This window comes from Trachypithecus francoisi, unplaced genomic scaffold (genome assembly GCF_009764315.1).
Source record: "Trachypithecus francoisi isolate TF-2019V2 unplaced genomic scaffold, Tfra_2.0 Lachesis_group19, whole genome shotgun sequence".
In the NCBI taxonomy this organism is placed as follows: Eukaryota; Metazoa; Chordata; class Mammalia; order Primates; family Cercopithecidae; genus Trachypithecus; species Trachypithecus francoisi.
Genome location: NW_022681464.1, coordinates 28,949,854 through 28,975,550, shown reverse-complemented (window position 1 = coordinate 28,975,550; position 25,697 = coordinate 28,949,854). Strand labels below are relative to the sequence as shown.

The 25,697-nt window shown below is 39.8% G+C and overlaps 1 protein-coding gene and 1 long non-coding RNA gene across 2 annotated transcripts in view; one reads left to right on the top strand and one right to left on the bottom strand.

The window, feature by feature from the left end:
* The window catches only part of LOC117064030, a 280,930-nt gene that overhangs the window by 10,216 nt on the left and 245,017 nt on the right, over nucleotides 1–25,697 (top strand). The window lies entirely within an intron of this gene.
* Nucleotides 1–25,697, bottom strand: part of CHST9 (carbohydrate sulfotransferase 9) — a 284,816-nt gene that overhangs the window by 19,380 nt on the left and 239,739 nt on the right. The window contains exon 5 of the mRNA XM_033178073.1: nucleotides 8,528–8,565. Within this exon, the coding sequence (XP_033033964.1) occupies nucleotides 8,528–8,565 (38 nt within the window). The remainder of the gene's footprint in view (nucleotides 1–8,527; nucleotides 8,566–25,697) is intronic.

The following is a 25,697-nucleotide window of genomic DNA, read 5'->3' as shown; positions in this document are numbered from 1 at the left end:
GGCAGAAAACTCTCCAGGGTGCCTTTATTCACTCCTGAGGTTCTGGTGAGCACCAAGGAACATTACCTCTGCAAAATGCAGACATACGCAAAAGGACACATCAAATTTAAGAGAAGTCCATAGATAGATATCTGAGGGATCTGCCTTAGGGGATGTTGACCATATATAAAACACAGATTCCACAGAATTGGCCTGGTATTCACGATCACTGTTTCTTAAAACATAACTCTTTTATGTCACCAAGCAACTTTTTTCTGAGATGATGACTACTCGAATACTTCTTTTGCATATCGCCAGAAAATATCAAGTTTTGATTTGAGTCCTTAATTCAAGTTCTTTACCACAAGAAGAAAGAATAGCATGGGTAAAATGGTTTAAAGGTAGACGACAACAACAACAAACACACACTGTATTGCAGAACGCACATTCAAACATATTCCAAAAAATACTGTATTTTAGAATGCATATTCAAACATGATGACAAGTGGGCTTTATGGCTCATTTTGGCAATAGCTTTAATCTATGAAGTGAGTGAATGTCTTTTTACACAGAGGTGATGAGTTACTGAATGCTGAGTGGCTCTACTAATTGTGCTTTTGGCTATCAGAACTTGGCTACTGCCTTTCGTTGCTATGTGTTGAGAGAAAAATCTCAAATGATGATGCTAACCATTTTGCTAATAAAATATGCAAAGCAGAAACATTTCAGTTACTCAGTTCATCTTCTAGTACAGATGCTAGCAAGTCGAGAAGGATATGATTTGAAAAACTCAACAGAAAGGAGGAAAAAGATGAGAAAGATTGACTAGAAAATTATTCATGGAATATATTTCACCAGCCTATTGGGTGTTAACATCTTAGGTGGTGTAGTTAATGCTAATTTACATTAAATGGTAAATTAACTATTTTTCATAAATGCTACATTTTCAGTACTCCATATTTCAGTATTCCATATTTTCTCACATGTGTACATACACAATGACACTGTTATTACTAACAATAAAGAACTTGTAACAGAGTTTTTAGAAGTAACACACTTTTCTAAAAAGTACAAAGAAGGCTGGGCGCGGTGGCTCAAGCCTGTAATCCCAGCACTTTGGGAGACCGAGACGGGCGGATCACGAGGTCAGGAGATCGAGACCATCCTGGCTAACATGGTGAAACCTCGTCTCTACAAAAAAAAAAAAAAAAACAACAACCACGAAAGTACAAAGAAAACATTTTATAGTGAGTGAAAATAAAGGTTTTTTCTTCAAATTCTCATTTTATTTCCATGATATTTCTGCCTGGGCTCTGCCAAGGAAAACTGGCAGTGGGCAACAGATTATGCCAATGTATACTTTTTTCCCCTCTGAGTTTTTAATCTCTTTTCAGGTGACAAATAGTTTTCTCTTAGGCCAGATTCACTTGATTTTTCACTTATTTAATTAAAAAATTAATTTACTGCTCAACAGGGACCCCAGAGTATGTGTATGCTCATCTTCATGGTGAAAACACTTGGAAAAAAAGACATGCCACATCATAAAAATCTGTATGCCACGGTCTCAAAACAGACTGCTTCAGGATTAATGTCCGAATTGGGGGGTTCATTAGGGTGGTCCTAAGTGAGATCACTTAATTAATAGAACAACTTCCAGAAGAGGTGGGAGTGTAGTATAATGGTGGAGAGAAAGGAATTCAGAATGAGATACACCTGGATTCACATTTGAGGCCTGTCACTCACCAGCTGAGTGCCAGTAAAGAAAGACATTTAAAGCCTCCCAGAATAGTGGCCATTGCTCACACCGTAGAGAGCGCTGGATTGCCTTATTTAATCCTGGCATGACCACTATGCATGCATGATTTTAGACAAATTAAGTCACCTCACTAAGATGAATCTTTTGATTTGTTCCTACTTCGCAGGGTCACTGCTGTGAGGTTTAAGAGAGATAATTTAATGTAAAATTTAGCATAATGCCTACACACAAAAAGCTCATCGGGCATTTAATAATAATGCTAACCATTATTATTACTAATGTCGTGCTAAATGTGGCAGGACCTGAAAAATTACTAAACCTGATTTCAAGCCTGAGTTTCCACCTGTATAAAGTGGAGATTAAAATCCTGGTCCTCACAGGGTTGTTGTGACAAAACATGAGATATGGAGCACTGAGTGATTAGCACAATTATTGATGGCAATTATTCAGAATCATTGAGTGCTTGAGTGAGAGCTATCTGCATGTTTGATGGTGAATAGTTCTCACAGTGTTTATTCCAACCACTATTTTCTTCTTGGTGGTCATGCTTTTAAAACATCTGAGGGCCATATTCTCAGCCTTGCTTTGTCTTGTCAATCTAAATACCTTTCCACAGGTACCCTTCACATTTTCAGTTTCTTGGCTTCCAATTAAAGAGGCAAAGCCCAGCACTTTGACATTTACACGGAAGTATTTTCTAGGTAGAAGCCATCTGACCTTTAAAAAAGACATCTTTTATAAATTTTTCTTTGTTAACCACCATTAGTGTCATCACTTTTCGATCCTTTCAGTCCTTCTTTCAGGATTTTGAAAAAGACTCGTAAATTGGATAGCTTTTCTAAAAGTGCAACTCTCTCAATTCTGAAGGTAATCTTAAAAGGGAATTAGGGACATGTGGGATCTTTACTAGCTCCATTAGTGCCAAACTTGCAAAGAGAAACTATCTTTAAGTCAAAATTGTCTCCTTGAGTGCATGGCCATTTTGACAAGAATAGTGCAAGGTAATGCAATCCCACTTTAAATTTAGAAGTTCTAAATTTCACACTACACTGAAAAGTCATCAGTGAGTGGCACTGCCATGCTTACACTAGGGGAAAGAATTGGGAGCTCAAGTCTTGAACCGGGTAAAACATTTAACGTTCTGCAGGCAATATGGATATGGACATACAGGTAAAAAGAAGATCTGGATCTCCCTGCCCTTTGATTCTTTCATTTCCTGACTGTGTGACCATTATTCATAATAACCATGTGCAGTCTTGGCTTGTTCCTTCTGTTTTTGGTTTAGAATCCTTACCTGGGAGGGGAAGGAATGATACCTTGTTCCTGCCTTATAAGAATCAATGACACAGCAAGTTTGAACATTCCGGTGTATAGGGGAGTAGACTGTTTAAATTTAGCAGCTCCTCTAGCTACTAGAATAAGAATTTAGTGATCTGAAGAATTTACATTCCACCAGCAGTTGATTGAGTTCTTATGATATGCAAGGCCCAACGGTGGACACAGAAATGAACTAAACATGATCTCTTTTCTTTACGGCAATGCTAGGTAGTCTCAAAAATCCTGTTGTGATATAAATGATTAGAATATAGGGTAGAAAATATCTGTAGCAAAAGGGCAGAGAAAATAAAATGGGGTCATGGGAGAGAGTGAGATTATTCTTGGCTATGTGATAAAGGAAAGCTTCATGGAAAAGGTAATATTTGAGTTAGGTCTTATATGAGTAAATTTTGTACATGCAGAGAAGGGGATTATTACGCTGATGAAATAGTTTTAGAAAGAACCAATAGTTTTAAATAAAGGAGTAGAATGGGAAATAAGTCTACGAAGGTGGGGAGAATCCTCTCCAAAGGAGTACAAGATCCCAAGGCTTTGTATTTCATACTCAAAGGTTAGAAATGTATTGTATGGCTTTCCATCAGAATCACATATTGAGCTTTTGAAATTGCAAATGTCTGAGCAGGATCATTCCCAACATTTGTGTGGCCTAGAGCAAGAGCATGAATGGAAGTCCACATACTATATGTGGAACTATTTCGAAGTGTTAAGGGAAGCTACACCCAAGACCTGGTCCTTGTTCCCATCCAAGGGACTGCTCTGGGACTAGGAGACTTAAGGAGCCCTGCTGTCCCTCAAGGCTGTCCTACACTAGGGGTCTCTGATTGGTTGCTTGGAACGTCAGCAGGGGGAACAGGATGGACCCTGGACTTAGCCTGGGGACTTGTGGGCAGGGCCTGCATCTGTCCCCATCAAGGATGGAAATGACTCAGTCCAGGTCTTCTGGTTACTGAGAACATGTTCTCCTACCTCATGTTTTCCTTTTCTGGTTCCAGATTACCAGGAGTTCTAAGCACCAGCTGAAACTATACTCACCCACTCCACACCCCCTCCCCAAGCAGAGGGGATGGTGGAAGTACAGTTAGCTGGGGAACACAGTCTGCCTATATGTCCTCCCACTTCAGGGGCTATTATTGGGTGGCTATCTAGAAACTAAGGCATCCCTTCTTTCTTTGATTTCACAGGGCCCACACAGCCCCACCTCTCTCAATAAGGGAATTTCACTCTTTTATTGGTCTGTCCCATTTGCCCAGATGATCCAGTTCAGATGCTATGTTCCTTTCCACATTTTGTGAGCTCTCAATTGGTCATGAAACTTTAAAACATGAGGCTGAGAAAAAGAAAAATCTGTCTTTGCATGGCTGTTTTTGTGATGCTTGGAGACTCCTAAAGCCTGTGACCTTTCTTGGTCTGGTCTGAGGGTTGTGCTGTGTCTTAACCCAAGTCTAGAGCTACTGACCCAGAATGTCTTGGGGTTAGAATTGGAGATGGGGTCTCAGGATCTGTGCTAACAAGTTTCCGGGGTGACTAGAACGCCCAGTTAGGGTTAAAATTACTGTTAACAAGGAATGAGGAGGTTTTTCTACTTAGGTTTTTTTCCCAGCAAGATGATATTTTAAAACTGCAAACTGCAGCAGAATGGAAGATGAACAGAAAGGTGGTGAGGCTAACAGGAGAGCCTCAATAAATCACTGAGGAAATGAGACAAGGGCATGGATGAAGCAGGGGTTATGGGTGGAGGTGAGGAGCTGGTTGGGAGAGGTCAACAGGAGATCCCATCAGAAGTGCCCAGTGCTCAGAGGGAGAGATGGAGTCGAGGATGACTCTGAGGTTTCCAACTTGTTATGGGTCAAATTATGTCCCCCAAACAGATATGTTGAAGTCCTAACTCCTAGTACCTAAGAATACAACCTTATTTGATTATAGGGTCTTTGCCACTGCGATTAAGTTAAGAGAAGGTCACTGAGGGAAGGCCCTAAGGCAAGATGGCTGGGATTCTTATAAGGGGAGAGACACAACGGGAGGGCAGCCATGTGTCCACAGGGGCAGAGAGTGGAGTGATGTGGCTGTAAGCCAAGGAATGTCAAGGATTGCTGGCAAGCACTGGAAGATAAAAAGAGCAAGGAAGCCTCCTTCCCTACAGGTTTCAGAGAGAGCATAGCCCTGATGACACCGTCTTTTGGATGTGAGACAATACATTTCTGTTGTTTTAAGGCACGTCTTCATGGTACTTTACGGCAGCCCTAGGGACCAAATACAGAGCTGTAAAGGCCTGCGCTGGTGTTGCCTCTTTCTGCACTGGGTGGTCAGTGAGGGCAAGCATTTCTCATAGAGAGCGCCTGTCTGTAAACGTTCTCCACAACATAGACATCCTCTGCACCAGAAACACAGCCCCATATCTGGTGTCCCTCTTTGTCATCTAGCTGCACAAACACAAGATACGAATTCACTGAGGGTTTCAAGTATCTACTATATAAAAAGGCATAAACATAAAAGGTTTAAATTGCCTTTTATATAATAAGGCAGTTTCCAAAAATTCAATTAAGAATTTACATTCAGTTTTCCTATTCTTATGCTGACCATGTTTTAATTTTATTTTGAAAGGATTTTTGGTAATATTTTAAAGTGTTATCTTTCATCCAGTATCGTAAAAATTATTTAGAAAACCTATAGAAAATTTCATCTCTGCAAGTAACATTTTTCAGATAGGAAATGATTGCAGCAAGGAACTGCCAAAGAGACAGCTGAAAAAAAAAATTGGGTCATGCATTCATCCCATTCTAGAACAGAGGCTACCAAGCAGTTCACTGCTCATTTTTGTCCTCTTCTGGTAAACAAGCTGCGTTAACAAGTTACTTTTAAAAAGCATACTAATTTCCCCAGTGAATTGCACAGGAAAGAATCCAGCCTTCCCTCCAGAGGACTCAAATAGTTGTTTGTTCTCAGAGCTCAGGTGTGGTAAAATAGCCATGGGCTAAAAGCACAGGCTGGATATTAGCCAGCAGGCTAGAGCTTCCGCTCCACTCCTGATTTCTCACGTTGGTGCACAACTCATAGCCTGCCTGATGTGGGCGGGGTGGGGGGCGGGGGTGCGGGAAGACTTGATTTTCAATTTCAATTTAATTACACAATCTATAGTGCCTAGTGGGAAGGATTTAGGGGCAAGATTAACACTCAGCAGTGCTCCATTTTGCCTTTCTTTCTGATAAAAAATGCTGTATTGATTATCTAAAGTGGGTTTTCAAAAACGTTTTTCAAGAGCCAAACTATTTTGGTGGCATAGTGATTTGAAAAAGAAGGTGACTTTATTTCTTTACTTTTTGCCAGAGTTTATATAAACTAGAGGCATAAGATACCTTTTTGAATTGTATTGCCAGTGTACCATTCTTGAGAATGGAGAGCACTTCTCTACTTGGGAGAAGAATGAATAAAAATTTCATTGTAGGATTAGAAATATAAGCAATGACTGAATGAGATAATGATCTGTTCTGAGAATGACTACATAATTAAAATATTAAGACCTTTCCCTCTTCCGTTAAAATCTAAAGAATTTCACTCTCTTATTGAGACCGAAAACCATTATAATTTTATCTGGCATCAGATCAATATTTAAGATTATGAGTAAATATGTGGCATTCTATTTTGGTGTCTACATATTTTGTTAGTTTTGCTAAATGTAAAAGAAGCAAAAACAGGAGATGAAAATCTACCCATCAGAAGTGACCTTAGTATATTTTTTGACCAGCTGCTTTAGGTTGTTAATAAGGGAAACAGGTAGGTTGTTACATTTATAAGGAGAACAGGTCAAATATTCCTATATGATTTAAATAAATAAAAATAGCAGCAGTAAACTTTACTGGCTAACTGTTGCTGAGCCTCACCAAACCACTTAAGTACATACAAATAATTTAAAATGCAATAATAAAGAAACTAAGGGCCTGTGCGGTGGCTCACGCCTGTAATCCCAGCACTTTGGGAGGCTGAGGCAGGTGGATCATGAGGTCAAGAGATCGAGACCATCCTAGCCAACATGGTGAAACCCAGTCTCTACTAAAAATACAAAAGTTAGCTGGGCGTGGTGGCACATGCCTGTAGTCCCAGCTACTTGGGAGGCTGAGGCAGGAGAATCACTTGAACCTGGGAGGTGGAGGTTGCAGTGAGCCAAGATTGTGGCACTGCATTCCAGCCTGGTGACAGAGCAAGACTCCATCTGGAAAAAAAAAAAAAAAATACAGGAAAGAAACTATGTTCAAAAGGCAAATGAACTATTTGAAATGGCCAATTGATTTTGCTATTTCACAATGATGGCATTTTCAGGTATTAAGAGAGTTGCTACTAGAAGTCAACATGTACAATAGTATTCAGAAACAAAATGGCACCTGATTAAATTTTGGCTACTGAATTTGAAAAATAGTATATTAGCCACATGGGTTGACAATTTTGAAAGCTTGATGAATTATAGGGCATCTGGCACAGATTGGGTAAAACTAGAACTTTATTGGGATGGACTGACAATAGGAACTAGAATTGGAATTTCTTTTGGAGTGCACTTAGAAGGTTGAAAAATGCACTTTTAATTGGTATAAACGTAGATTTACCACCTTTCTCTTTGGTAAGGGTGAGTTGTAATTTATGCCATTGAAAGGAAAAAAGAAAGAAGATATGGAAATTTGTACCTATGGGTGAAACCCAAGCATATTTTTCCACAGGTCAATGTTTGCATTCTCTGAGTCTAGTGGCACAGGCAGGGTTTGGAGAAACTGTAGCTAAGCCGGCCTGGTGAAAAAGTAGGTGGGGTGGGACAAGATGTGCTTTGGGGGAAGGCCTCCCTTGGTTTGTTTGTGTGGCTGTAGGTCTCAAGCTCCTAAAACAGTTCTATAGAAGGACACCATCTACCTAGAAATACAAAAATAGATCAGTAAGAAGACGGGATAAGAAAATCGTGATGCAAACAGGAAGATGCTGGTCAACTGTGAGTAGAAACAAAAGACCAGAATGGAAGATCAACTTGTGGTGTGTAGGGGGCCAGTTCTTAGCTGTTTGGGAGGCAGTGACTTTGAGCTGATTGAATGAAAACCTGAGAAAATCACGGAGAGTAACCTTAATTAAGGGAAAAGCAGATGGAAATATCTATTTGCTGCCATGATAGTATCAATGCAGAGGTCACAATAAGGTCAGAGAGATACTTGCAAGTTAGAACTGCCAGAGTCTCATTAGTTTACTGTTTCCCGTTTGGGTAGGATGTGGTAGGGAAGGACTTGGCTTGGGAGAAGACAAAGAAAGTGCATGATCATCTACATATGACCAAATATGTTTTTCCCCCAGAACCAGTAACATATATATTGCTCATAACTAACAACTAACATTACCCACCGCCTTTTTTACATTTACACATGTTTAATTATTAACATTTGAAACAAAATTCTATATTAGAGTTTATGAGAAGTGAGAGAATACCTGGTTGGTGATATGTTCCTGGATTTTTTCTGTACTCACTGAAAGAGAAAGCAAAAAGAATTTTTACATTAAAGCATGAAAATGAATAAAATGTGGTACTGATCCTGCTCTGTTTACAGTAAACACTTCCAAAGCGGTCATGGACTCTCTGAGCAAGGATTTCTATCACAATGTGGACTTTTACAACCACTTCAATAACTGGGAGAAAAAAGTTAAAACCTAAATAAACTGTGTTAGGCAAAGATAACAGAAAATGGAATGGAAATCCAATAAGGGTGATACCAGCAGAATGTATTAAACTTTCGCAGAGAAATGATGAAGAGATGAAAAGTACTGAAGAGAAATTTGAACAACAGCCAGTCAAAACAAAGTTTTCCAAACAATAACAACCTATTGAAGTATAATACTAATACTAAGCTCAGAGAACCCTGAGAACCGGACAAGGAGATTTGAGGTGGCAGGACAGAAGTGCTACTTCAAAAATCATTTCTTACACGGGGAGTGATAAAGGCCTTATTATACTTTGTTGCTATGGTATTGCCAGAGACTGAAGTACAAGCCAACAGTTCTATAAATTGTATCTTGATCAAGATGTAAAACATTCAGAGTAATATATGACAGGCAACCAAGGGGCATAAAAAATAAGGATTCTAATATAATATATTTCTCAGTCATTATGAAAACAGCCTGAAAGTGATCAATGTTATGTATGTCTTAAAAAAAGGAAAATAAAATCCTTAGTAGTAATAAATAAGAAACCATGAGAAAAGAAAAGAAAGAAGACATTTAGTGGCATCACAGTTGTTACGTGTTTGTGAACACCTCAGTGTTCACAAACATTTTATTAAATGTGTCTCTTTTAAAAAAACAAACTTTAATTTTAATTGAAATAACTGTTGAGTCACATGTAGTTGTAAGAAATAATGCAGAGAGATTTCTTGTACTTTTTACCCAGTTCCCCTAATGGTAACATCTTGAAAAGCTATAGTACAATGTTACAACCAGGGTGTTAATATTGATACAGTCAAAGTAAAGAGTATTTCCTTACCACAAGTATCTCCCTTTTTGTCCACTATAGCTACATCACTTCCCCTATACCTGCATGCTCTCCTTAAACCCTGGTAACCACTAGTCTGTTTTCCATTTCTGTCATTTTGTCATTTCAAGAATGTTATACAAATGAATCATAAAGCATAGAGCCTTTAAGGATTGGCTTTTTTCACTCGGCGTACTTCTCTGGAGATTCACCCAGGTTGCTGTGTATGTCAACATGGTGGGTTTCTTTTTATTTTTGATGTATTCTATGGTATGGATGTGCCAAAGTTTGTTTAGCCATTTACTCATTGAAGGATATCTTGGTAGTTTCTAAGTTTTGACTATGATGAATAAAGCTGCTATAAACATTTGTGTACAGGTTATTATGTGAACATACATCTTCATTTATCTGAAATAAATGTCCAGAAGTGACATTGCTGGGTTATATAATAGTTGTAGGTTTAATTGTTTGAGAAACTGCCAAACTGTTTTCAAAAAAAAAGATGTCTCAATTGAAACTTACTGGTCAAATAGTCAACCAATAATAAGTATACTTAAACATTTTGTTAAGTATTCAGTACCAAGCTAGATGTCATATGAGATACAGTAGAAGTGCAAGAAGTATAGGGGAAATTGAATGATGATGTTCAGAGTGGGCTATTTGATGGTGTCATTGTTAGGAAATGTCTGATGCCTAGGGCCAGTCTTAGACTCGCCAGATAATAAGAATCAATTTTCTTCATTTTTGCAAGGGCAATGCTCAGTCAGATACTCTTGATATGTTTTAGATTTGTCAGTTTATATGCAGAGTGTTTAAAGAAGAGACAACATGGCTTGTGTGAAAAACTTGGCCTTTTAAATTACAGATCACTGGTGTTTAAATGTGGGCTCCCCAAAGAAGTGATGTTTGAGTCAAAGCCTGAAAGATGATAAAGGAGTCAACTTGACCAAGAAGAGGGGGAAGAACATTCAGGTAGAAGGAAGAACATGACAAGGGCCATGTGATAGGAGGGAGCATAGTGGATTCAAGGATAGGAAGGGGGCCAGCATGGCAGGTGTGGAGAGGTGAGCAGGGCATAGTGTGAGGGAAGCTACACAGGTGGGCAGGAAACCCTGCAAAGAATTCAGGTAGACCATTTTTGGGAAATGTAAGATCCTCTCAAGAGCAGTAGGAAATTGGCCATTAAGGGGATTCAGGCCAGTGCATGGGTAGTGACATCAGAATAGCATGCACGGCCTAGGTCCTGAATGGTATTGCCTAGGTTTTCTTCTAGGGTTTATGGTTTTAGATCTTATGTTTAAGTCTTTAATCCATCTTGATTTAATATTTGTATAAGGTGTAAGGAAGGGGTCCAGTTTCTGTTTTCTGCATACGGCTAGCCAGTTTTCCCAACACTATTTATTAAACAGGGAATCCTTTCCCCATTGCTTGTTTTTGTCAGGTTTGTCAAAGATCAGATAGTTGTAGATGTGTGGTGTTATTTCTGAGGGCTCTGTTATGTTCCATTGGTCTATATATCTGTTTTAGTACCAGTACCATCCTGTTTTGGTTACTGTAGACTTGTAGTTGGAAGTCAGGTAGCACGATGTCTCCAGCTTTGTTCTTTTTGCTTAGGATTGTCTTGGCTATACGGGCTCTTTTTTAGTTCCATATGAAATTTAAAGTAGTTTTTTTCTAATTCTGTGAAGAAAGTCAATGGTAGTTTGATGGGGATAGCATTGAATCTATAAATTACTTTGGGCAGTATGGCCATTTTCATGATATTGATGCTTCCTATCAATGGGCATGGAATGTTTTTCCATTTGTTCATGTCCTCTCGTATTTCCTTGAGCAGTGGTTTGTAGTTCTCCTTGAAGAGGTCCTTCACATCCCTTATAAGTTGTATGCCTAGGTGTTTTATTTTCTTTGTAGCAGTTGTGAATGGGAGTTCACTCATGATTTGGCCCTCTGTTTGTCTATTATTGGTGTATAGGGATGCTTGTGAATTCATGACTAAAACACCGAAAGCAATGGCAACAAAAGCCAAAATTGAAAAATGGGACCTAATTAAACTAAAGAGCTTCTGCACAGCAAAAGAAACTATCACCAGAGTGAACTACAGAATAGGAGAAAATGTTTGCAATATATCCATCTGACAAAGGGCTAATATCTAAAATCTACAAAGCACTTAAACAAATTTATAAGAAAAAAAATTCCACCAAAAAGTGGGCAAAGGATATGAACAGACACTTCTTGAAGACATTTATGCAGCCAACAAACATATGAAAAAAGCTCATCATCACTGGTCATTAGAGAAATGCAAATCAAAACCACAATGAGATACCATCTCACGCCAGTTAGAATGGCACTCATTAAAAAGTCAGGAAACAACAGATGCTGGTGAGGATGTGGAGAAATAGAAACGCTTTTACACTGTTGATGGGAGTGTAAATTAGTTCAACCATTGTGGAAGACAGTGTGGCAACTCCTCAAAGACCTAGAACCAGAAATACCATTTAAGTCAGCAATACCATTACTGGATATATCCGCAAAGGATCATAAATAATTCTACTATAAAGACACATGCACACGTATGTTTATTGCAGCACTGTTCACAATAGCAAAAACTTGGAACCAACCTAAATGCCCATCAATGATAGATTGGATAAAGAAAATGTGGCACATATACACCATGGAATCCTATGCAGTCATAAAAAAGGATGAGTTCATGTCTTTTGTAGGGACATGGATGAAGCTGGAAACCATCACTCTCAGCAAACTAACACAGGAACAGAAAACCAAACACCACATGTTCTCACTCATAAGTGGGAGTTGAACAATGAGAACACATGGGCACAGGGAGGGGAACATCACACACTGAGGCCTGTCAGGGAGTGGGGGAATAGGGGAGGGATAGCATTAGGAGAAATATCTAATGTAGATGATGGGTTGATGGGTGCAGCAAACCACCATGGCATGTGTATAGCTATGTAACAAACCTGCATGTTCTGCACATGTATCCCAGAACTTAAAGTTAAACAAATATATATTATGCACAGATTTGCATTTTTAAAAGACCACTCAACTCTGGTTGGCAACTGAAACACCAACTCCTTAGGGTGTCGGGGTGGCAGCACCATTACAAAACCTTAGTTTCGTTTCCTTTGGGACCAAGGGAAAGCTGCAGAAATTGAAGAGACAAATAAGAGCCAAACAGTAAAATATTCACACCCTAATGATGCAGCCGCCTACTGAACTCTAGAAAATGGACTAAATGACAGCCTGTATCTAACAGCAGCTCTGACAATTACTAGGTGTTTGAACTGGGGCTAGTTACTTTAATGCTCTGACTTGTTTGCCTATCTGTAGCAAAGGGTTAACAATATCCACCCACTCTCAGATTTGTGAAGATTGAATGAAACAAGAATGAATTTTGCAGGTAAAGGATAAGAGAGGGGCACTCCAGTTAGTTGGGGCAGAACAAGTAAAGAAATCTCAGAGGCAGGCAAGAGTAGGGTGTGTGTGGGTGAATTGTGAGAAGTTCTGAGTGGCTTATGTCATACACGCATACACTTTAGCAGGTGCGGAGATGGAATGTGGGAAGAGGGAAGGAGGACAGCCTTGGGAGGTTGTGATTTGGGATGATATTGGAGGCTTTGCAGGCAGAAGGAGGCCAGCAAAGGTCTTTCAGATGAGGATGAGGTGGCCAAAGCAGTTCTTGAGAAAGATGAGTTGAGTGGTGGTATGGAGATGGGTTTAAGGGGTAGTAGAGGCAGGTGGTGAAGACAGCAATGAGCATGTGCCGTGTCCAGATAGGAGGGGTGAGGGCTTGAGCCCAGGCAGTGAGAATGGGAAGGGAGGGACGCCAGGAGCAGGTGGCATTTCTGAGGTAGGTTCTGGAGATTGATTGAATGTGGGAAAAACAGGAGCAGGAAGCAAGGGCAACCCTCAGGTTTTTATTAGGGAATCTGGCAGATGATAGCATTATTAAAGATACAATGAGAACACAGCAAGACCTCATCTCTAATTTTTTTAATTAGCTGGGTGTGGTTGCATGTGCCTGTAGTCCCAGCTACTCAAGAGACTGAGGTGGGAGGAGTGCTTGAGCCCTTGAGCTCAAGACCAGTCTTGGAAACATAGCGAGACCCTGTCTGAAAAAATAAATAAATAAATAAATAAATAAATAAATAAGATGCAATGGGAGAAGGAAAAAAAATGAAGAAGTTAATAAGTGAGGCTTGTGCCTGTAATAAAGAGGAAGATATCTATAGGTTACAGAAGCTGACATGACAATTATGGCAGATTGAATAATGGTCCCCAACATGTCCACATCCTGATCAGCCTGTGGATACGGGACATTTCTGGACAAAGGGACTTTGCAGACGTGGTTCAGTTAAGGATCTGGGGATGGGAAGTTTATCTGGACACATCCAGTGTAATCATAAGAATCCTTATAATAAAGGGGCAGGAGAGTTTACAGCAGAGAGAAGGCAAGGTGGCAGTAGCAGCAGGGGTCGGCGTGATGCCATTGCTGAAGGGGGCTATGAGCCAAGGTCTGTGGGCAACCTCTGGAAGCTGGAAAAAGGAAGGACATGGCTGACTCCTAGAGCCCCACAAAGGAACACAGCCTTGCTGATACCCTGATTTTAGTCTGATGAGGCCCATCTGAACTCTGGCCTTTAGAATTGTAAGATGCACAAATTTGTATTGTTTTAAGCCACAAAGCTTTTGGTAATTTGTTACAGCAGCAAAAGGAAATGAATTCAGACAAGTTCTCATGCTTTTTCTCAGCTGTTCCTCAAGGGACGGGGAGGAAAGCACACTGCTGCTGAGGAACTGCTGTGTCCTGGGCCTAGGCAACATGCCTCATAGACATTATTACGTCCTTGGAACTACCCTGAAACGTAGAGACTATTCCTTCTATGTTTTTAAAGATTATATGACCAGGGCTCAAATACATGCAGAAACTTGTCCAAATTTTCATGGTCTACGGGTGAAAGGACGGCCAGCATTGTAAGGAACAACGTAGCTACTCTTAAGACATAGAAAAGCAAACTTTCATTATGCAAAAAAGACACATGAACACGCAGGTTTACAGCAGCACAATTTGCAATTGCAAAAATGTAGAACTAACCTAAATGCCCATCAACCAGTAAGTGGATAAAGAAAATGTGGTATATATACACCGTGGAATACTACTCAGCCATAAAATGGAACGAAACAATGGCATTTGCAACAACTGGGATGGAGCTAGAGGCCATTATCCTAAGTGAAGTCACTCAGGAATGGAAAACCAAATATCACATGTTCTCATTTATAAGTGGGAGCTAAGCTATGGGGACACAAAGGTATAAGAATGATGTAATGGACTTTAGGGACTCAGGGGGAAGAGTTGAAGGGGGGTGAGGGATTAAAGACTACAATGGGGTAGCTTGAACACTGGTTAGGTAATGAGTACACCAAAATCTCAGAATTACGACTAAAGAACTTATCCATGTTACCAAGAACCACCTGTTCTGCAAAAATTATTGAAACAAATTTTTTTTAAAGCTGACTTTCAGGATAAAACTAGTCTTTTTTGTCTCATATTTCGGTCTTGTCCCTCCAGCTTTTGGTTATAGGATTAGAAAGGGAAAAGATAAAAACATTTGACAAGGTTGTCTGACTGGCAGATTAAGTGGAGAATTCTCCCAGATTTCTTAAATTTTAATCTCATTATGTCTTCACAAAACAAAGCAGAATAAACTGCAGAGGGAGGTTGTAGATATTGTTGGCTCATCTTATGATGAAGTTATGGTGTTGAGACACTTCTGTTGCATTCATGAGCTTCAGGAATACAACCCACCATCATCAACATGGGTGGGGAAGGACCTATTTCTCTAAGATTTATAATTCCAGGACAACTGCCTCAAATTCTCCAAACTCTGCAGTAAGACTCACTAATTCTTCTCATTGTAAGTTGTTTGATTAATCACCTCGAACTGACTAAAACTCTAGGGAAAGTTCTTTTGCTGCCTAAACAGTTTAAAGCAGTGGTTCTGAACCTCTTTCAGGTAACAGGCTCCTTTGAGAAACTAAGAGCAGCTATGATTCTGCATTTCAGAAAAATGCCAACACACAGAAAACATGGAAAATGGCATGAGGCTAATAGACCTTCTGTAGCCATGCATAGATCTGCAAGAATCTATCTGTAGCTCAAAGTCTTTTTTTTTTTTTTTTTTTTTTTTTTTGGTCAAAGGGAATTGGAAAACACTTCTTTTCTAGGTATCTCAGTAGGAACTTTACTCTCTCAAACCATAAATTTGTAGTGCCTTACATAAGAAATTACAATTAAATCAACATAAATCTTTTGTTTTAATAAATAAAGCATATTCGTGGCTTAGATTTTAAAATCTCATTTATAGATGAGGGAAATTTCTAGGCCCAAACAGTAACAGTGAAGCTACTACTGCTGGAAGGAATGATGTGCCACGTGTGTCTTAAACCTCAAGAGCAGAGACTTCAGGGCAGAGGACACCACACGCATCACCTCCAGACTAGGTTGCTGGGAGCCAGAGCATCCTCTACGCAGGACACTTGGTGAAGTGCATGCAGCCACCATCTGCTCCCATCACCTAATGCTGCAGAACCAACTGGAGCTGTGCTACTTTGAGATAAACTAGAGGTGGGTTCCTGATCGTATTACATGAGACTCTCTCCCATTGTTAGTCATTAGGCAAGGACATTAGTGACAGAGGGGCATCCGCTAATAAAGACAGAGCAATACTGGAACAGCAAAGAGGAAGCCACTTAGACATTCTTGTTTCTTCAAATATCAGAAGCTTCCACGTCACAGCAGTGGAATTGGGAGGTGAAGTCATAGCAGGAGAGCTAGGGATGGACTTCACCTCCCAAAAGCTTAGTCCACAAACTTCCTGTTGGCATTTGCACCAAACAAGGCTCCCTGGACTTCTGGCATCATCTGCTGGCCTGAGATCCAGTCGGCTTTCCAGGGTGTTGGAAACCTTTACTTCACAATCCTCACTATGGATCTCAACTCCACCAACTATGTCCTCAGGCAGGTAGGACTCTTGAGCAACTGGGACATCAACAATTTTTTCTGGTGGGGATTTTGTACATAGAGACTGCCTTTGCCCCATAGCTTTTACTTCCTGTAATGAACAGTCACTTGGGGCTCTGACAATTAGTATAAACCCTGGAGGACCAGTCCATCCAGCACCACTTCATACCTGGGTGTATCTTTTACCACCTTGTGAAAGTTTATTTTGAACCACAGGCTCTAATGTGTGAAATAATTTCTCGGATGTAGGCTTCTCTGGGTAAGTTACCAGTCCCTCAAAACTACAGACTCATTAGATGTGTAGTTATTTTCTCTAACTTAAGGAACTAAAAATGTAAGTTTAATATCTTATAGTATAGTGTATTCATTCCAAAAAATATAATACCTTCACTGTGTCAGATACCTCCTAAGTGCTGGGCATGCAAAGATGATACAGCAGGGTGCTTGCCCTCAAAGAGGTCAGGGTCAGGTGGCAGAGAGAGATAAGTGAAGATAAACTGTAGTGCCTCCTGAGAAGTGTTTTCATAGAGTTATGGATAACAAGCTGTGGGCACACAGAGGGGAACAACCAATATGATTGGTCTTGGGGAGTGAGTAGGTTTCTAAGAGGTATGCTGCCATTAATCACTGCTATACTCCCTTTTAACTCATGCAGAAATATGTCATGAACAACCAGGGACCATGATTTTAATTGATTTCTTATTAGCCTTTTACCTCATGGAGTTCAAGAATATCTCTTGGATATGGGTATCTAAGTATCCGTATTGTACTCTCTATAGGATATCTCTTTTGCATGTTTGAGCAAATTCTAGAGATACGGTGAGTTTAAGAACTTAAAAATAAATTCGGAGATAGGACCTGTCTTGGTAACAGGAATCAGAATAATTAGAAGGTGGAATTTGAATTAGGTCTTCGAAAGTGGATAGAAGTTGGGAAGAATAATGGTGATGACTACCCTAACTAGGGGAGAGGGTTTAGAGGGAAACAGCCTTGCCCAGGCAGGTCTGGGTCAATTGCTTTATGTTTAAAGCAGTAGACACTTTGGGGGGCAGTTATGATTTTTTTCAGCAGAGGTGGGTTATAAAGGAAGATTAAACTGGTAAATAAATTGTTCAGAGTAGGGGGAGAAATTGGAGAATATCTAGGAGGTATTGGTGGGGTGCATGAACTAAGTGATGGTTTGGGGCCTAGATGAGGGAGGTAGAAATGAGAAGGAAGATGAAAAAAATCAAAGACAGCCTGTTGAAGTAATGTTTGAGAGAAATGGGTAACAAATGAATACAGGGAATAAAGATTAGAAAGAGTTGTACCTGACTTTATTTATTCATTTATTCCAACAAATACTGTTTGATCAGCTGTTAGGTGTCATATATGGATGGGTACTAAGTTCTGGAGACTCAACTGTGAACAAGACCATTGCTCCCAATTAGCCTGGTCCTTTCTCTCAAAGAACTGGTTGGCTCTGTTCCCCACTTTCTGTGACATTGTCTCTTCCTGTACTATAACCTACATTTAGCATGACCCCTTCTGTAGGGGTGCTTGAACCGTTTTGAAGGTGCCACATGCGAAGTCTTGAAATTGGGCAAGGAAAAGAAGATGAGATTATTAATCTATTCCTGTTTCCTGGGGTGCAAATATGCCCATTATATATCTGTGCATGTGGAGTAATTTCATATTCCAGAACTGTGGTGTTCCGGAGTATCACATCCCCCCTTTTTCCCCATCAAAGAGTATTTTAAGAAGGAACCTGAGAATTTGGGAAAGAGGGCCAGTATGGTGATCTGAAACAGGGCAGATTTGGTCATTCAGCAAACTGGGGCCCTGTCCTTACCTCTCAAAGAAGCACAGAGAAGTAGCCATTACTTATGAAAAGGCACAGGACCAGGAAATAGCTCAAGGGGCCAATGACAGGGTGGAGAACAGGGACTCAAAGAAGTTCATGGGTAGCAGGACAGTGTCTCAGCGTCTTCAGAATATATCTACAATGCATGCTGTCTAACCACAGCCCCCAATTTGTTGAGCTCATCAACATCTCTCCCCTGGATTATGATGTTAGCTTTCTGGGGTCTCCCAGATGCCATTCTGGCTCTCTCCAAGTTCCTTTCTACATCGTGCAGGCCTTGCACCATCTGTTTCTTGCCCACCTCCTCTGCAACCTCACCTTGCTGCCTGTTTCCCTTCCTTTCTACCCTCCATCTACTCTGGTCTTATGTTCATTTCTGGTCCTTTTTGGCCTCTGGTCTTTTGCACATGCTGTTGTCTTGTTTCTCCAGTTTTGCAGGTCTGACTCTTTCGTATTTTTCAAGTCTCACTTTACTATTAAGATCTCAGGAGTTCTTCCCTGGTCACCCCATCTCTTCTTGTGATTCTTGATCTCAACCTATTATTTGTTTCTTTCCATAGAACTTACCACTACTTGCAATTATTTTCTTTGTAGGTCTGGTTACCTTTTTGCTTGTTTTCTATTCTATAATGTACGCTCCTTGAGGCCAGGGACTACATTCATTTTGTTTATTGTATCCTAAGGACCCAGCTCAGTGATACTGAGACCACTATCAATGATTCCATAAATATATGCATTGAACACCTAGAGTGTTCAATATATATATTGATCTCAGTGGGTGAAGTCTTGCACTATCCTCCAACATATTGAGGGCAGCTGCTCCTGGCCCTGTTTTGCTCATGAAAGAAAAGGTGCATGGGTTAAAAATCATTAGATGGATGATATTAGGGCCTGAGTTTGGCTGCTGATGAATTCTGGACCATATCAAATGCTTTGTTTGCAATAGCAGCCCTTTTTATATTCATTCCCAGTTGATTTTCCAATATGTTTAAGCATCTCAATAACAGGAATTATACCAAAATTCTGGTTTTTTTTTTTTTTAAATTTTACACATCTATACCATCATAGTTCTGTATTAGGAATATAGTGTACTCCAAATTATGGGAACTGAAGTGAAAGACTGAGAGTTAATTCTAGATAACTTACAAGATTATGATTTGCAATTTTCCTGATAATTAACCACAATATACTTGTCCTTTTAGTTTGAATTTACCCAAATTTCTACCATTTTCCCACTAAATTATTTACTAAAATTGTTTGGGCACAGCTATGGTAAATATACGCACTTTCTTTTAATTGCTTTGTGCAGTGTGTGTAGCAAGGAAGCCTTGGGTAGGCTGGACAACACAAGTGCAGGCTGAACTTGAGAGCCCAGGCACTGGAGAAGAACCCAAGACACAAACTTGGAGTGTGTTTGGGGATGACAAGACAGGCTAGATACAAGTTTCCTTGGCAAAAGGTCAGAGGGAGTCCAGCATTCGTGACATCTGTGCAAATAAGGAAGAGGCAGGTGACTACTGGTGGTAAGGAACACATCCATGCTTTGGAGGGACTTGGGTACCACGTCATGTACAACTCAGGCAAGAAGGCAGGAGCTCAGCTGCTGGGGGACTGAAGGATAAAGCAAGGACTGATTCAGAAGGTAACAGGGCAGTCTTCCAGTGACTGATGTTAGGCAGTCAGTTGAGGATCAGGCAGACTCAGGAGCCACATAGTTCATTTCTGTGAGTTATAGCCATTTAAATATGAGAAAAAAATTACCTCTTCCCTTGAGCTAGTAAAATTCCAATAAATTAAAATATATAATTATAGGGCCAGGTGCGGTGGCTCACACCTGTAATCCCAGAACTTTGGGAGGCTGAGGTGGGTGGATCACGAGGTCAGGAGTTCAAGACCAGCCTGGCCAACATGGTGAAACCCTGTCTCTACCAAAAATACAAAAATTAGCTGGGTGTGGTGGTGCGTGCCTGTAGTCCCAGCTACTTGGGAGGCTGAGGCAGGATAATTGCTTGAATCCGGGAGGCAGAGGTTGCAGTGAGCCGAGATCACGCCACTGCACTTCAACCTGGGTGACAGAGTGAGACTCTGTCTCAAAAAAAAAAAAAAAAAAAAAAAAAAAAAACTATATACGTGTATGTGTGTGTGTATATATAAAAGTATATTATTTTTGTGGTCCTAGTGGTCATGATTGCTGCTATCGATAATGTTTGTCTCTTGCTAATGGATCAACCTTAGCCTGGCAGAGATGAAAATGTTCTCTGGCCTATGCAAGAAAAGAGGAGGGAATCCCACTTAATGAAAACCTAAGTCATTCTCAAATTTATTCAAATCATACTTGAAAAGGCGGAATGAATTTAGGGGGATACATTTTAACTGTATAAGCCTTTGCTAATAAAAGATTAAGAAGTATGTGGCTTAGCATCTTTTAATTATTTTTTTCTAGCAACTTGAATATACAATGTTTGAAATCTCTGGTTGGATCAACATTATTTTGCTCAGAGGTTTGTGGACTTTGCATACTGATTCTTTCCTGTTTCCAAGTACATTTGCTTTTAGGCTATTTTTATTCACTTTAAAGGAATTTTAATAACTTTCTGTTGACAGCATGGACAGCTGGTCTTGAGAATTAAAGAAAATTCACTTGCTGACTGAGGAAGGAAGTGACATCAATGAGCTTCTAAAGTCAGCCCAGGGGGGGAAATTGGCTGGTGAGAGAGTAGCCTTTCATTGCACTGTATTTATCGAGCGATGCCTTGAGATGCAAATTGCTGTATCAATCAAACCTGTGGTGCCTACCTCCAACGAACCCAGTGCAAACTGAAGGAACAATGCCCTGAAACACTGAGAATAAAAAGGATGAGGGGTGCAGGAGCCCAGAGGCTAAGTGAATTACAGAGCTCAGAACGCTCTCTCACCAAGCCTATACTTCATTCTCTGCCAAGCCTCAGTTTCTTTGTCTAGAAAATGAGTTTGATGGAAACTGTTGGTTGAAGTCAGTTTCTTTGACAGATGGCTAAGAAGACCAGGTAGTAATACAGAGAGTGTAGACATGCTATCTCAGTACGTTCGTCCCAAAGAGAGCTATCAATTGCTTTTTATCCCCTACTGAGAGCTATTTAGAAATAGGAATTCTTAGCTGTCATACGTAGCTACTACCTTGATCCCTTATTATAAAATTCTGTATACATCATTTATAACTATATTGCAAAAAAAGCCAAGCATCAGATCTGGACTTTAATAATGACAATAGCAATCACAATCATCATCGTCATAATGATAAATTACAATTTTCACCACCATCAGAGAATCTTCTTCTGGAGTTGCAGTTACCTATTTTTCAAAGATAGATGTGGTGTGAGTAGATTGTAGGTGTATGTGTGGGTTATGTCAGGTGAACAGACAGGTATGTGTGCTTATACTCACACCTGTGCAAAAGAAAGGCAGAAAAGTGCCTAGGGACATTTTCCGTTTATGAGACGAAAAATTAAATTCTACTTCTCTCTCTCTCTTTCTCTCTCTTTCTTTCAGATGGAGTCACTCTTTGTTGCCCAGGCTGGAGTGCAGTGGCATGATCTTGGCTCACTGCAACCTCTGCCTCCCGGGTTGAAGTGATTCTCCTGCCTCAGCCTCTCAAGTAGCTGGGATTACAGGCATGCACCACCATGCCTGGCTAATTTTGTATTTTTAGTAGGGACGGGGTTTCTCCATGTTGGTCAGGTTGGTCTTGAACTCCCGTCCTCAGGAGATCCACCAACCTCAGCCTCCCAAAGTGTTGGGATTGTAGGCGTGAGCCACTGTGCCTGACTCTCAGACTTTTCCAGTCTTGACTTTGCCAGGCTATATGATATTTGGCAAATTACTTCACCTCTCTGGCTTTTGTTTTGTCTTTATTGCATAACAACAGGGATATAAATACTAAATTTGCTTATAGTTGATTACGTTCTTTGACTTTTAAAAGAATGAAGGGTAATGAAAATTCCCATAGGACTGGCACAAATAAAAAAGAAAGGAAGCCTAGGAAACACCATTCTGGACATCAGCTCTGGGAAGGAATTCATGACTAAGCTCTCAAAAGTAACTGCAACACAAACAAAAATTGACAACTGGGACCTAATTAAACTAAAGAGTTTCTGCCCAGCAAAAGAAACCATCAACAAAGCAAGCAGATGACCTACAGAACAGGAGAAAATATTTGCAAACTGTGCATCCAAAAAGGGTTAATATCCAGAATCTATAAAGAACTTAACTGAACAAGCAAAAACAAATAACCCCATTAAATGGACAAAAGACGTGAACAGACACTTCTTAAAGGAAGCTGTTATGATATGAAATATCATTTCATAATGTTGAGATATGAAAAAATGTTCAACATCACTAATTATCAGAGAAATGCAAATCAAAATCGCAATGAGATAGCATCTCATGCCACTTAGAATGGCTATTACTAAAAGTCAAAATGTAACAGATGCTGGCGAGGCCGTGGAGAAAAGGGAATGCTTATACTCTGCTGGTGGGAATGTAAATTAGTTCAGCCACTGTGGAAAGCAGTTTGAAGGTTTCTCAAAAATCTTAAAACAGAACTTCCATTCAACCCAGCAATCCCATCACAGGGTATATATCCAAAAGGAAAGGAATTGTTCTATGAAAAGGACATGTGCACTCGTATGTTCACTGCAGCACTATTCACAATAGCAAGACATGAAATCAACCTAGGTGCCCATCAACAGTGGATTGGATAAAGAAAATGTACATATAAACCATGGAATACTATGCGGCCATGAAAAAATGAAACCACGTCCTTTGTAGCAACATGGATGCAGCTAGAGGCCATTATCCTGAGCAAATTAATCCAGGAATATAAACCAAATTCTACATGTTCTCACTTATAAGTGGGAGCTAAACATTGTGTACACATGAACATAAAGATGGAAACAATAGACACAGAAGGCCACTAGAGGGAGGAGGGTTGAAGGGGGAAAGAGTTGAAAAACTACTGGGTACTGTGCTCAGTACCTGGGTGATGGGATCAATGGTATCCCAAACCTCAGCATCACACAATATACCCAGGTAACAAACCTGCACATGTATCCCCTGAATCTAAAATAAAAGTTGAAATCATATTAAAAAAGAAAGGAAAGAGTCATGTTTGGTGTGGGAACCTGGGAAGATTTCATGGAAGAAACAGCGTTTGATCTGGGTAGGACATTAATAGAAGCAGATTAGGGGAACAGTATTTCACCTGGAAGGAAACGCATGAGTGAAAGCACATCAGGGAATGAATGTCTAAGGAACAGTAAATAGTTGTGCTGAACTTAAGGGTAGTCTGTATACTGGCAAGTAATAAGAGACAAAGCAAAAATTGTATGATGGACCAGTATCATGGAGCACTCTAAATACTTAAAGAAATATTTTTTGACATAATATTTGTTGAGGGAGTCCTCGAATAATTTTGAGCCAAAGATCGATCCAAATGGTACCCTAGGAAGATTAACCTTGAGGATGGGGGATCCTGGCAAGGAGATGGGAAAGTGTAGATGAATGTAGGGCACATTGTATGAGTAAACTGGACTTGAAGTTTCAGATGGGGGGTTAGTAGGATGGAGAAAAAAGGAATAAAAGAGGAGCAAGATTTTAAGCTTGTACTTGGGAGAAGATGTTATTAATGCAAAGATAAAAACAAGGAAATAGGTTCAATTTAAAGAAGTAAATTTGGTGAGTAACAGAGGAGGTGGGATGATAAACTCGGTTTAGCATTTATTTGGTTTAAAATACCAGTAAAACATCCATCCCACAGGAAGCAGAAATAGATATCAGGAAAATACCAGGCAGTCTTCTGCAGAGAGATGATGGGGAGAAGAGAGCACAGAAAACTCTTGAGTTGAAAGGAAATAAATATCAAGATTTGAAATTTTGAAAATGGTGTATTTTATTTATATTTGAATAATTTGATGTTACCTTAGATAATGGAATGCAAATTTTACATCATCCATAGTGAATAAGAAGAGACCCCTTCTTTAAGCTACTACAAGGATTTATTTTCAGGAACTAGCAGATTTGAAGTTTGGTGTAAGAGCTTAAGTTCTCACTGGTTGTGGAGTTAAAAGGCAATTGCAAGTTTTAGCAGAAGAAAATTAGGACCCTAGAACTTAAAGTATAACAATAATAAAAAATAAATAAAAATAAAAAAAAAAAAAAGAAAATTAGGCTGATTTCCTTATTTATTAAACTGAGGCTAAGGAATGTTTAGAATTTATCTGAGAACAACTGAATTACTTATGCCTAGTGTTCCATTATTGGAACGCTAAGCATATGGGAGTTATTTATATCCTACTGCTCAAGGTTATTGCCAAGGTCTGATTGTAAAAATTCAAAAAATTCAGCACTTTGGGAGGCCGAGACGGGCAGATCACGAGGTCAGGAGATCGAGATCATCCTGGCTAACACGGTGAAACCCCGTCTCTACAAAAAAATACAAAAAATTAGCCGGGCGAGGTGGTGGGCGCCTATAGTCCCAGCTACTCGGGAGGCTGAGGCAGGAGAATGGCGTAAACCTGGGAGGCGGAGCTTGCAGTGAGCTGAGATCCGGCCACTGCACTCCAGCCTCGCGACAGAGCGAGACTCCGTCTCAGAAAAAAAAAAAAAAAAAGAAATTCAAAAAATTGCAACCTCTGGCATAAATGGGTTAAGGGCAGAGCTGAATCTGGAACATTGACTTTGGTAATGGTCAAGAGTGGGGCCAAGCAATCAGAACGTCTGGGTTTGAATCTCAGCTTCCCTACTCTCTGGGAAGCCTTGGGCAAGTCACAACCCTCAGCTTCCACATTTGTAAAATAAGGCCAACAAACAAATGTATAGAGTTGTTTTTGATGATTCAACAAGTTCACATATGTAAAGGGCTTACCACGGCACCTGGCACCATTAATGACTCTAGGACCAGTTCTCTTTCCCTTGTATCACAGGATTACCCAAACAAAGAATGATAAAACCCAGTTGTTTAAAATCCAAATGAAAGCTAATTTTGAAGAATAAAAACAAGTTTCAAGGCAGGAATGTATACTATTTTGAAATGACCAGGAAGTATGGAAGATAACTAGAAGTAATAATACGTATTTTTAATGTCAAAAAATAAAAAAGTCACATTTAGATGATTAAAAAATAGTCAAGAACTTTAGCTTAGACAAATAAATGAAAACTAAAATGCTTGGAATCCTATTTTTACCTTAAGGCATATCTGCATAGACATTACTCCAGA